This window comes from Borostomias antarcticus (genome assembly GCF_949987555.1).
Source record: "Borostomias antarcticus genome assembly, chromosome: 6".
Taxonomy (NCBI): Eukaryota; Metazoa; Chordata; class Actinopteri; order Stomiiformes; family Stomiidae; genus Borostomias; species Borostomias antarcticus.
Window position 1 is genome coordinate 12,574,530 of NC_140239.1, and position 12,683 is coordinate 12,587,212.

A 12,683-nucleotide genomic window follows, 5' to 3' on the forward strand; every position below is an offset into this window, starting at 1 on the left:
TGGGTACTGGACGCTATCTGAGTGTTTGTGCGTTGTACAGCATGTGCGTTGTGTGTGTGTGTGGGGGGGGGGGGGGGGCGGGGGGTTGTTGCAGTGGGTATGGGACGCTATCTGACAGAGTGTGTCAGACTGACTGAGTGTGTTGTGTGTGTGTGAGATTGAGTGTGTGTGTGAGACATGCTGGTTGTGTCTGACAGCCATCCTTGGCCACAGGGTCCTTGGAGGCGCCTGACGCTGATGTGTGTGTGTTTATCTAGCGGTGACAGCGCCGTGGCCTTGCACACAACTTATAAAGACACACCGCCGATACGGCCACCAGAACCAGCCCCCAACGACACACACACTCACGCTGCTGCTCTCAGCTCATTTTGTTCATTACCCAGCTGTCAGTCACTCAGAGGCACTGCTAGAATCTGCTCTGAGACTCAACATGCTGCCTGCCACTTTTAAACTGTGCGCTGGCATCTCCTACCGCCACACCAGGAACATGACGGGTGAGTGAGAGGGGGGGGGGGGGGGGGACTCAGAAAGGATTCAGGGTCTGGGAGTGGAACCCAGAGACCGGTCCTGCTCATGACTGAATGAACTGTGTGTGTGTGTGTGGTTTGTGTGAATGAACTGTGTGTGTGGTTTGTGTGTGTGGTTTGTGTGAATGAACTGTGTGTGTGGTTTGTGTGTGTGTGATTTGTGTGAATGAACTGTGTGTGTGGTTTGTGTGAATGAACTGTGTGTGTGTGGTTTGTGTAAAACGTGCCCTGAACATGACATGTATGTCAGCTCATGTCTGTACTGTTGTACTTTGCATTGACTCCACTGTAAAAAGAGGCAGTGATCCTCCTGTATAGATGGTAGTACTATGTACAGTACACAGCAGAAGAGAGACCATATTGTACAGTACACAGCAGAAGAGAGACAATATTGTTTTTTATGTGGACCCTTCCTCTTAAACACATACAGGTATTGTTCCATCTTGCACTTTAGCTTCAGCACTAGATAATGCTCTTAGTCACTAGTTTAGAAAGGAGATGCACTTGTGAATAGTAGTATACTAACTACCATATTACATTTAATTATTTTAAGTTATTTTGGAAGCGTCTGCTAATTGACTAATGTAATGTAATGTATGTTGATGAGGATTTTTGTACCACCTGTTCTCTTGTTCTCCCCGTCTTCCTCTCCCTCCCCCTCTCCCCCTCTCTGTCTCCCTCTCCTCTCCCCCTCCCCCCCCCCACCCCCTCAGGCCTGAGGAGGAGCATCCACCATGAGCTGATCCGGCTGGCAGGGCCGGGCCCCAGCAGATGGGTCAGCAACGTCCGGCGTAGGAGCCTGCTCAGTGAGTTCTGCTGTCTCCTCACTCCTCCTCCTCACCTCCTCACTCCTCCTCACCTTCTACTCCTCACCTCCTCACTCCTCACTCCTCCTCCTACTCCTCACCACCTCACTTCTCACCTCCTCACTCCTCACTTCCTCCTACTCACCTCCTCCTCCTACTCCTCACTCCTCCTCTTCACCTCCTACTCATCTCCTCACCTCCTCTCTCCTCACCCATCCTCCTCCTCTTCACCTCCTACTCACCTCATCTCCTCACTCCTCCTCCTACTCCTCATCTCCTCACTCCTCCTCCTACTCACCTTCTACTCTTCACCTCCTCACTCCTCCTCCTCACCTCATCTCCTCCTACTCCTCACCTCCTCACTCCTCCTACTCCTCACCTCCTCACTCATTCCTCTTCTCCTCACCTCCTCACTCCTCCTCACCTCCTACTCATCTCCTCACTCCTCACCTCCTACTCCTCATCTCCTCACCTCTTCACTTCCTCCCTCCTCACTTCCTTGATACTGTGCCACACCAGGCCCCCAGGATTATAAATCTAACGTGAAGCCCTATAGGACCGCGCCTTCTTTGAAAAAAACGTGTCATTGATACCTTTGACATGCGCAGTGAAAAGTATCAATGACGCGTTCTTCTAGTCCACGAACAGATTGCGTTCATGTGAAATGCATGGCTCTCCCCGCTCTGAGTTAGCAATGAAAAGCGGCTTGCTTATTAATCTACTTTCGTCAAATACTGTATATCCGTTGGAAAACTTTTTTTTTTTAGCCAGGCATCTTTTAACAGTATAATTGTGACTGAACATGTTTTGTTTGCTAGTAGGTGGTATTCATTCTGTTCACAACAACGCGATGGGCAGCCATGCGAAATAGCTCAAGGCGGGTTAGCCGCGAACTTCATGCCGCAACGAGAGATCCCGTCTCTGGGTGGACAGCTGTTCAACTCGCCTGGGACCAGGTCCTCTGGAGCTATTTCGCCTGGCTGCCCATCGCGTTGTTGTGAACAGAATTAATTATTATTAATTATTATTATTGCTTATTAATTGTTATTAATAATCAAGCAGCCGCTTTTCATTGCTAACGCAGGGAGAGCCATGAACGCGCGTTTGCATTTCACATTAACGCAATCTGTTCGTGGACTACAAGAACACATCATTGATACTGTCATAGAAATTTGAGTTTCACCACTTCCTTTGTAATTCACCACCTCCCTCAACCTTTCACATAGCTGTGTTACCTAGACGTTGTCTGCTCCAGAATAACCATCCTTTGTCCCTTCAAGAAATTACCGCCTTTTCTCATGTCACGTGTCTGTATTCTCGACCACTGTTGATGACGCCTGCCATTTAATATGACGTGTACAATGCGTTAGCCAATCACATCCTGGAAGCGCCATACCTGTGTATTGCTTGAATATAAGGCTGCGCAAGACCAGGCTGCGGCACTTCAATTGGATAAACCACTCACATGCCTTGTCCTGAAGTCCATGCGCTCTTATGTTTTCTCAATAAACCAGACTTGACCTCTTTGAGCGAATCTTGGCAAATCCTTTTTGACTAGATCAGTTAAAAATCCATTACAATAACTTTCACTGCGAATGTCAATGATGCGTTTTTTTCCAAGATGGCGCGGTCCTATAGGGCTTCAGTGAATGGAGTGACCCTATCCAGTTCTATTAATACATCCATGTGCCACACACACACACACAGACACACTCAAATACACACACACACACACAAACACACAGACACACTCAAATATATGAGTGGAGTGATGGTGATGTTAAGTCTGCTGTGGTCTCTTCAAGGCTCTCTCGGTGAGGAGGAGGAGGGTTTGAGCGCGGAGGAGTCTGCGTACGTGAAGCAGGGGCAGGAGGCTCTGAGGAGGTCCATCAGCATCCTCAGCCAGCAGGACGGATGGACCACCGAGATCCTGGCTGTGAGTGGACAGACAGACACACACACACACACACACACACACACACAAACAGACAGACAGACAGACAGACACGGCTCTCAGACCGGCCTACAGGGCAAGCCTGGGGATTTCAATGCCACTGTGTTCATTCCTTCATTCACCAACCAGCAGATTGGGGCCGTTTGCGCTTAGTTCCTCCTGCTCATCTGCCTGTTCTCTCTTCTCTGCAGTGACGCCTTGTTAGTTGTTTGTGTTGGTTGGGGGGTGGGGGGGGGCTAGTGGGGGGTGGAGGGGGGCTAGTGGGGGGTGGAGGGGCGCTAGTGGGGGGTGGAGGGGGGCTAGTGGGGGGTGGAGGGGGGCGCTAGTTGGGGGTGGAGGGGGGCTAGTGAGGGGTGGAATGGGGCGCTAGTGGGGGGTGGAGGGGGGGGCAGTCATTTAACATGGTGGCCACGCCCCCCCACCCCTCGGGGTGCCCATGTCTCTCTCCTCTCCTCTCCTTCATATCTCTCAGATTCAGATTGTATTTTATTTTCAAGTACGTTTGCACCTACGAGAAATTACCCTAGGTCAATAATAATAATAATAATAATAATACTAGTAAACATAGTGCAAGAACGGGACAGGACAGTGCAAAATACAATAAGGAAGTGCTGAATTAACAGATAAAACAATGCACTCCAACGCTCCAAGGCGACTGTCCACAGCGCCATCTTGATCTTGGAGTCCCATCTCTCCCCTCTCTCCCCCGTTCCGTCTCCCTCCTCCTCCTCCTCCTCCTCCTACCGCAGGCCAACGGTGACAAGGTTCTGAGCAAGGTTCTTCCAGACCTCGGGAAGGTGTTCAGGCTGGAGGTGGTTCTTGACCAGCCGTCGGACTGCCTGTACGGAGAGCTGGTGGGGAACATGGAGCAGATGGCGGAGTGGAACCCTAACGTCAAACAGGTCAAGGTGAGACCAGATTGATTGATTGATTGATTGATCTCTACAACTGTAAATCTCTCACACCACACACACACACTCACATACACTCACACACACTCTCTCACACCACACACACACGCTCACCACACACACACACACACACACACACTCTCACATCACCATACTGTACAAAAAGCAGGACGTGGGTAGGAAGTGCTCAGGAGATGCCCTGGGATGTCAGGAACAGAACATTTTAGAACATGAACACACTTGGACAGGGAGACTGTAGGATACTGGACATCATCCCAGTGCAAGCAGAAGGTTAAGGAAGAATGTTTAAAGAGCTTTGGTTACGACGCTTTTCTCTACTAATAAAGGATCTCTCCTGTCCCAGATCCTCCAGAAGATCGGCCAGGACACCATGGTGACCCACGAGGTGTCTGCGGAGGCAGGGGGGAAGGTGGTGGGCCCGCGGGACTTTGTGAGCGTGCGCTGTGCCAAGCGCCGAGGCTCCGCCTGCTTCCTGGCGGGCATGTCCACCCAGCACCCCGCCATGCCAGAGCAGAAGGGCGTGGTCAGGTGGGTCACCGCTAACACAGGAGCACATGGATGGATGGATGGATGGATGGATAAGTGGATGGGTGGATGGATGGATGGATGGAGAAGTGGATGGGTGGATGGATGGATGGATGGATGGATGGATGGATGGATGGATGGATGGATGATGGATGGATGGATGGATGGATAGGTGGATGGATGGAAGGATGGATGGATGGATGGATGATTGGATGGGTGGAAGGTTGGACGGATGGATGGATGGATGGATGGATGGATGCATGGATGGATGGATGGGTGGATGGTTGGATGGATGGATGGATGGGTGGGTGGATGGTTGGATGGATGGATGGGTGGAAGGTTGGACGGATGGATGGGTGGGTGGAAGGTTGGAAGGTTGGATGGATGGATGGATGGATGGTTGGATGGATGGATGGGTAGAAGGTTGGACGGATGGATGGGTGGAAGGTTGGATGGATGGATGGATGGGTGGATAGTTGGATGGATGGAGTGATGGACGTGTGCAGTAGCATGGATGTCCTACATGGTGTTCTTGTCTCCTCCAGAGCGGAGAACGGACCCACCTGTATTGTGATGAGGCCCAGCTCTGAGGACCCCGACAAGACCAGGTTCACCTGGCTACTCAGCATAGATCTAAAGGTCTGACACATTCTGACCCTCTAGAACCACATTCTGACCCTCTAGAACCACATTCTGACCACTCTAGAAGCACATTAGTTCGCTAATCCTGGAACATTTATTTTTATTTGTAAAATTGTTGATTATTGTACAATGTCCCTGAATCAAATACATCAATAAACATAAACAAACATTCTGACCACTCTAGAACCACATTCTGACCCTCTAGAACCACATTCTGACCCTCTAGAACCACATCTAAACTCCTCCCAACTCTACTGTATCTACTGGATGCTGTGGAGGAAATCTGCTGCTTTTATCCATAATCTCACACCAACTCTGTCTTTCCTTCTCCCTCTCTATCTCTCTCCGTCTCTCTCTCTCCTCTCTCCCCTTCTCTCTCTCCTCACTTTCTCCTTACTTTTTCCTCCTCTCACCTTCTCTCTCTCTTCTCTCTCCCTCCCTCTCTCTCTCCCTCTCTCTTCTCTCTCCCTCTCTCTGTATCTCTCCCTCAGGGTTGGATCCCTAAGACCATCATAAACCAGGTCCTCTCCCAGACCCAGGTGGACTTCGCCAACCACCTCAGGCAGAGAATGGTCCACAACGTTTCCATGGAGATGGCACACGCCTGCTGACGCCACACGTCTACCTGAGCTTTCGATGAGTCTGCAGACTACACCAATAGCAGGCCACCAACACATTCCATTTAACCAATCACCAAAGAGAAGCTACTATATGTAACATTACACATCTGAGATCTTCGGACCGTCTTAGAAGTATGTGAGCACTGCTGTGACCAGCACAGCTTATTAATTATTCTATTTGGCCCAGAGCAGAATGATCATGCGTCTAATGTGGCTCCCTCTCCTGTTTTCTACCTTCACTTCAGTCAAACTGATCTGAAAATGCTGAACAGGTCAAAACAAACCCTCCCGTCTTACAGTGGGGAGGACACAGGAGGAGGAGAAGGGAGGCATTTTATAGAATTGGACACACCCAGCCGTGAACTGACTGACACTTTCCTAAATATCTGAAATTATTAAACATTGGCCCTGGGGATCCTAGCCCACTGGGAATACTGCCCTGGCCCTGGGGATCCTAGCCCACTGGGATTACTGCCCTGTAGGGCTGCTCGATTAATCGGATTTTAATCTAGATTAAGATTTGGCCTGTCAACGATCATTAAAACTAAATAATCGCCATAAAACGATTTTGCACAAATCAAGTGCACCCTACACTGCAGACCTATACTGTGCTTGACCCCTCCCCCACCCCCCAAAGCCCCAAAACAAACACTTTAGTTCAAAGCGAGACGAGTTGTCAAGCGAGGCGCACGCATGCTCCTCTCGAACAAAACGCGATAAGATTATGGCAGCAGAAAGAGAGGTGGACAAGAGAGCTAAAACAACGTCAGTGGTGTGGAAAGACTATGGCTTCGCGGAGACAGATTTGGACCAAGTTGACACGGTGTGTAAAATTTGCTACGCAGTCGTAGCTGCCCCTCAAAGTAGCCCTTCTCAGTCCCGTTGTCGCATTCCGCTCGCTCATGCCAGACAACAGTCCTTTGCTGGTCCATTCACTTTGCCATCAAAATAAATTGGTGTCGGCCTATTTATGAGAGGCGCTCATATTTACAAGTGTCAGATAAACATGAAACTTCACTTACCTAAGCAAAGGGGTCTATTTTAACAAATGCTGGGTTTTGAAGCCTCGGCGATAACTTATTTAGACACGTTCTGTCATAGTGAAATTCTTTTTCCGAGGTGGTCTTCTTCTGTGGTGGTGGCGGGGCTTTGAAGCTTCTTTATTTATCAGTTTTGGCACTTTTATTTATTTATTTATCTAGGTCAAGGTTCACTATTTGTCTCCCATGGGAGAAATGTATCTAATCCAAAGAACATTGATAAAAAGAAAAGTCACTGTCAACATTTAATAAATTAATTGTTATCAAAGTCAATGTATAATTTGATTTAAGAAAATGTAAAACTTTAGTATTATTTTATTTTTTTTAATGAATAATCGTGTTAAATAATCGTGATCTCAATATCAATCAAAATAATCGTGATCATGATTTTTGCCATAATCGAGCAGCCCTACTGCCCTGGAGATCCTAGCCCACTGGGAATACTGCCCTGGCCCTGGGGATCCTAGCCCACTGGGAATACTGCCCTGGCCCTGGGGATCCTAGCCCACTGGGAATACTGCCCTGGCCCTGGGGATCCTAGCCCACTGGGAATACCGCCCTGGCCCTGGGGATCCTAGCCCACTGGGAATACTGCCCTGGCCCTGGGGATCCTAGCCCACTGGGAATACCGCCCTGGCCCTGGGGATCCTAGCCCACTGGGAATACCGCCCTGGCCCTGGGGATGCCATCATTCTCTGTACAGTCCATGTGGAATTTGCACTTTTATTTCAATGATCTATTTATTGTAACAATGTAATTGCGTTGAACCAAGGACGCCTGCCAAGTGAATAAATATTGTAACTGCATCATGATCAGGCCAGCTCATAAGTCTGTTTTTATTTATGCATTTATGTATTGTTTTATTGCCTGGCTAAGTAGTTACAGTAGGAAACCAACATCACAGTCCTGGAAGCTCATATTGCCTGTCAGGTAGAACTGTTATTATGTCTCAACTGACTCTGAAGCAACATAGATTTAGAAATGCATCAAAATACCAAGTGAAATGCCATGAGTCCCATAAAACTGTACAGTCTGAGTGATGCATATTGACACATGCACACACACACACACACACAGAAAAGTTCATGTCATGAGAACGTCATCCTGTCTGTAGTGGGATCTGTCTCTGGATCTGGTGTGTGTGCGCATACATGTGTGTGTGTGCCTGTGTGTTTGTATGCCTGTGTGTGCGTGTGTGTGCGTGTGTGTGCCCGTGTGTGTGTGCCAGTTGGAGCAGGTGGTCTCGTGCGTGTGAGGAATTGAGAGGCCAGTGCAGACGCTCAGCACGCCAGCAACACATTCTCAGAGACGAAGTCAACACTGACACACAGAATGAGTCAACACTGACACACAGACAGGACGCCTGGCCTGGATTACTGGCAGTCCTGGAACGTTTTCCAATGATGGATCGTTTTAATTGATCCAAAATGTTTTGTAACTTTTCATTTCTTAGATTCAGTGTGAAGTTTGATGGGAAATGGGTTTTCTGGTGGAAGAAAAGGCAATCCATTCTGTCAGTAGTGGTTCAACTCTGCTGAGCACTAACAAATCTCCTGTCTACAAGAATGATGTCATTCTATCCCATGGTGAAAGACATCATCGCTGATCATTGACATGTTCTGGATTTAATCACTTTGGTTCTCCATGTACAGTAACTATAAAGATGAGTAAACATCTCCTTAGATAATCAATCTCTACTGTACAGCACGGCTGTTACAGGAATCCTACGCTATCCTCTCTGAGGAGACCATGTTCTGAGGAGCGGCCTCAGACCAAGGCCTTTTCTGCAGGCAAGCAGATCTTCTTTTGACCTTGGCTCACTGGACAGAGAGATGACCTCACACAAGAGGAGATACACTGACTGTATTTATGAAGCATACAGTAAGGGATGATCCTGTAGGTTCAGTTACAACACAGAGAGATACACGCACAGAAAATACCAGTGTGTTGAGTTGAGTCCAGTCCGGCCCAGGAGAGCCCTGGAGAGTACCAGGATGTTAGAGGAGAGCACCAGGATGTAAGAGGCCTGGAGAGTACCAGGATGTTAGAGGAGAGCACCAGGATGTTAGAGCCCTGGAGAGTACCAGTATGTTAGAAGAGAGTACCAGGATGTTAGAGGCCTGGAGAGTACCAGGATGTTAGAGGCCTGGAGAGCACCAGGATGTTAGAGGAGAGTACCAGGATGTTAGAGGCCTGGGGCCTCATTTATAAACATTGCGTATAATCCACGTAACTAAGTTAGCTTAGCTAAGTGATTACTAAAATATACGCACAAAAAATCTCTGATTTATAAAACGCTGCGTATCACAACCCATGTTCACTCAGGCATGCCTACGCCAGCTGCCCTTTATAAATCACAATCAACACTTAACTTGGCGCACGTGAACGCGCGTTCTGATCACACCCCAATTAACGCCCACAATTGCCTATAAATGGTCAGTGATACGCCTATACATATGCAACGACAATGGAGCCGAGTGCAAAAGGCAGAAAGAGAAAGATACATTTTACCGATGCGAGGTGGAGGTATTGGTCAACGAGGTAGAGACGCCGCAAAAGTATCTTTTCGGGAACGATGATTTCACATGTGCACGACTGATAAGAGCACCTGTTAGGCCTGAGTGGTCTGTTAGATAATGAATTATCTATCATGCAGGTTATATTGGCATTCGTTTAGTGCGGTAGGCCTTATTAGGTGGCTGCTTATATCCAAACTGATAATCATTATAAGCCTATAGTGTTGTTGCATGGGTAATGGGGTTTGAATCTATATTGCTGTAATCTAATGCTTCACAGGGTGGCCCATGAATAAAATGCCTAACTTATCAACGTATAAACGGGTCAATTTACAATGACATCCATAACAATGCAAACATGTAGGCCTATAGTGACTACTTAAGGCAAGTATCCCCAATTTAACTATACGACAGATCTGAGGGTTCTTTGCAGCATCCAATTTGTGTATTTTCCGGGATATCATGCATTTCACATACTTTCTCAAAACATTCTGTAGGCATATAGAAGCTGCTTGTTCTAATGGATGTTGCGGGATAGCCAAGCACATATTAGAACATCTGTGCCAAGTCCCGGCATATCCAAGGTCCCGTGCGTCATGGCCTACTATAATCCAGCTATATCAGTGCCTGTATCGAGGTCTTGTAAATATATGGGGTCCATGGATGAGTTTCATGTGATTCTATAAAGGGTAATTATTGCTACACATGACGATTCGGCAAATTAATAATCTAACTTGCTCCCTTGTGTTCTTACAACTTGGAGACGCATCACCTCCATGCGCTGTTTTGCGCACAGCTAATTCTACCAAAGCGGCATGTGAGCATTGGGATGACATGCGTTTTTAGGCCCACATTCCTCGTATGCCTGCTACATGACAATCATAAGACAATATGAGGATATATGATGATGTACAATATAGCCTAATGTAGCCTACAGTTGCCTCAAGTAGGACATTTCCATTCACCGCTCAACATCATTGTAATTGCGGCTTGCCTCAGTGGTCATTCGGGTTTACATAAAAGCCTAATCAAATATAGGCTATAAATACAACATAAATACATTAACGAATGAATAGGTGGATAATTAAACATACGAATAATTAACTAAATAAATGATTAACTGAATAAATATACTTCAACGCCGAATGCAACATTTGTTTGGTGCGGTATAGGCCTTATAGTTGTAGACCATCGACATACGGAATCATTACTATGAGAAGCCTATAGGCTCGTGTCGTGTTGTGTTATCAACGTAATATGTGGCTTTTATTCATAGGCTACTGCCCGTGATGCTTCACGGAATAGCCTATAAATGAATAGGCCTACAACATAACATTATATTATGACACAAATGGGTCAATTCACAGACACATCCAAAGCAATGCCGACATTATTTCGTGATTAGGCTACGGTGGCGATTGATTCCGTTTAAACTGTGTGACACATTGGAGGGTTTCTTGCAGCGACCGATGTATTTATTATTCAATATGTCATGTGTTTCGCAGACTTTCCCGAGTTTCATCTCTCTGCCATCGGAGTCGCGTTTTCCCCTTTCTCCAGAAACGTGCTTATCGTAGTTAAAGGAGGGTCGAAGTGTGCGTAGAGTTACGCACACCTTCCGCCAACTTATCGCTCAGCTCGTTTTTTATAAATACCGAAAGTTGCGTAGAAAGTTGCTCAGCATGGGTTACGCACGCTTTTGTACTTACGCAACGTTTATAAATGAGGCCCCTGGAGAGTACCAGGATGTTAGAGGCCTGGAGAGTACCAGGATGTTACAGCAGGACGTCTCTCCAGGCCGCCCAGAATCCACCACAATGATGTCACAGGTTTCCATAGGTCGGCTGGCTGGCTGGATCTGGCCAGAGGCCGGTTACACTGTTTTATTCAGGCCGTATCCACGGCTGAGCCTGTTAAGATGACAGGCACTGACCAGCTGGTTTCCTACGTGTATGTGTGTGTGTGTGTGTGTGTCTCTACATTGGATAATTGTAAACACATTGGTGGAGCTAACCGCCCGGAAAGCCGATCATAAAAGTTTGGGCCAAAACGTAATGTTCATTCAGTATTTGGTTTGGTAGAAGAAAATGTTCCCGCTTTTCGAGAATGACTCCACCAAAAACCCATACCAAGTACTTTTTTTTTTATTTAGACCCACAAGTATTAAAAGAGGAACATTGTAACAATTGCCCTCAGTTTTGATACAAAGGTAGATTTTCCATTGCTTGCCCCTAGCAGTGATGTCAGTCACCCAGTGATGTCAAAGACATATTGGCTTGTTTCTGTTCAGGACTGGTAGGACGGAAGCTAGACAGTGAAGTAGCTGTGAATTGAATTTACATGAAATGTCTGATAAATAAAGATGGGTCTTGTCACCTGGACACATCAGTTCCAATGTTTCCAATGCTAATCCAGCACAATGAGAGTGGGATAGCCACTTAGCTCATGAGCTCACAACAACTAGCAGCAGCTTCCATAACATTAATGGTAGCGGTCAGTGGCTAAAGCAATTACACTGATGATTCCTGTAACATTAGCTATTTTGCTGCAATTGGTTCAACAAATTTTCTGGACAAAAGTCATTACCTGCTGTATGCACTTCCCTTTAGGTGGTGAAGTAAGTAGATGGTAATCTCTGAGAATGTCCCGTGTGGGAGTCCAATGCTCTGACCACTACTTAGGGCTGCATGATTATGACAAAAGATAATAATTGCGATTATTTGCTTAAAATGCTTATTGCGATTAATAATTGCGATTAATATTTAATATATAATATTAATATATAATAACCAAAATGCTCCCAAATCATGGAGGTTGATCCCTTTCTTGCTAGTAACTCACTGACCTCGTTTTTGCTAATTTTTTCACTACTCACGGCTGCGGGTACTGAAATTGCTACGCACAGCACACTCAGCGGGAACGCATGTGATTGGTCAGACAGCATAAGTGCCTGTGATTTATCTGTGTAGTCCTAGCACACTCAATTCAAAGCAAAATTATTAATCACATTAAAGGAGTAGTAAAGGGAAAAATCATGTTTAGCTCCGTTCTAAGGTTACTTATGATCATATACAACGGTCCAGATCAAAAAGTTGACAAAACTAGCACTTTTGAGAAAGTC

General features: G+C 46.7%; 1 protein-coding gene across 1 annotated transcript; it reads left to right on the forward strand.

The window, feature by feature from the left end:
- Nucleotides 1-430: 430 nt before the first annotated feature.
- star (steroidogenic acute regulatory protein) lies at nt 431-5,997 on the forward strand (the record flags this gene model as incomplete). Its single annotated transcript, XM_084439980.1, has 7 exons — nt 431-494; nt 1,241-1,333; nt 3,139-3,269; nt 4,037-4,195; nt 4,563-4,747; nt 5,290-5,383; nt 5,878-5,997. 7 exons carry the CDS (start codon nt 431-433, stop codon nt 5,995-5,997), a joined length of 846 nt encoding a protein of 281 aa, XP_084296106.1.
- Nucleotides 5,998-12,683: the final 6,686 nt, after the last annotated feature.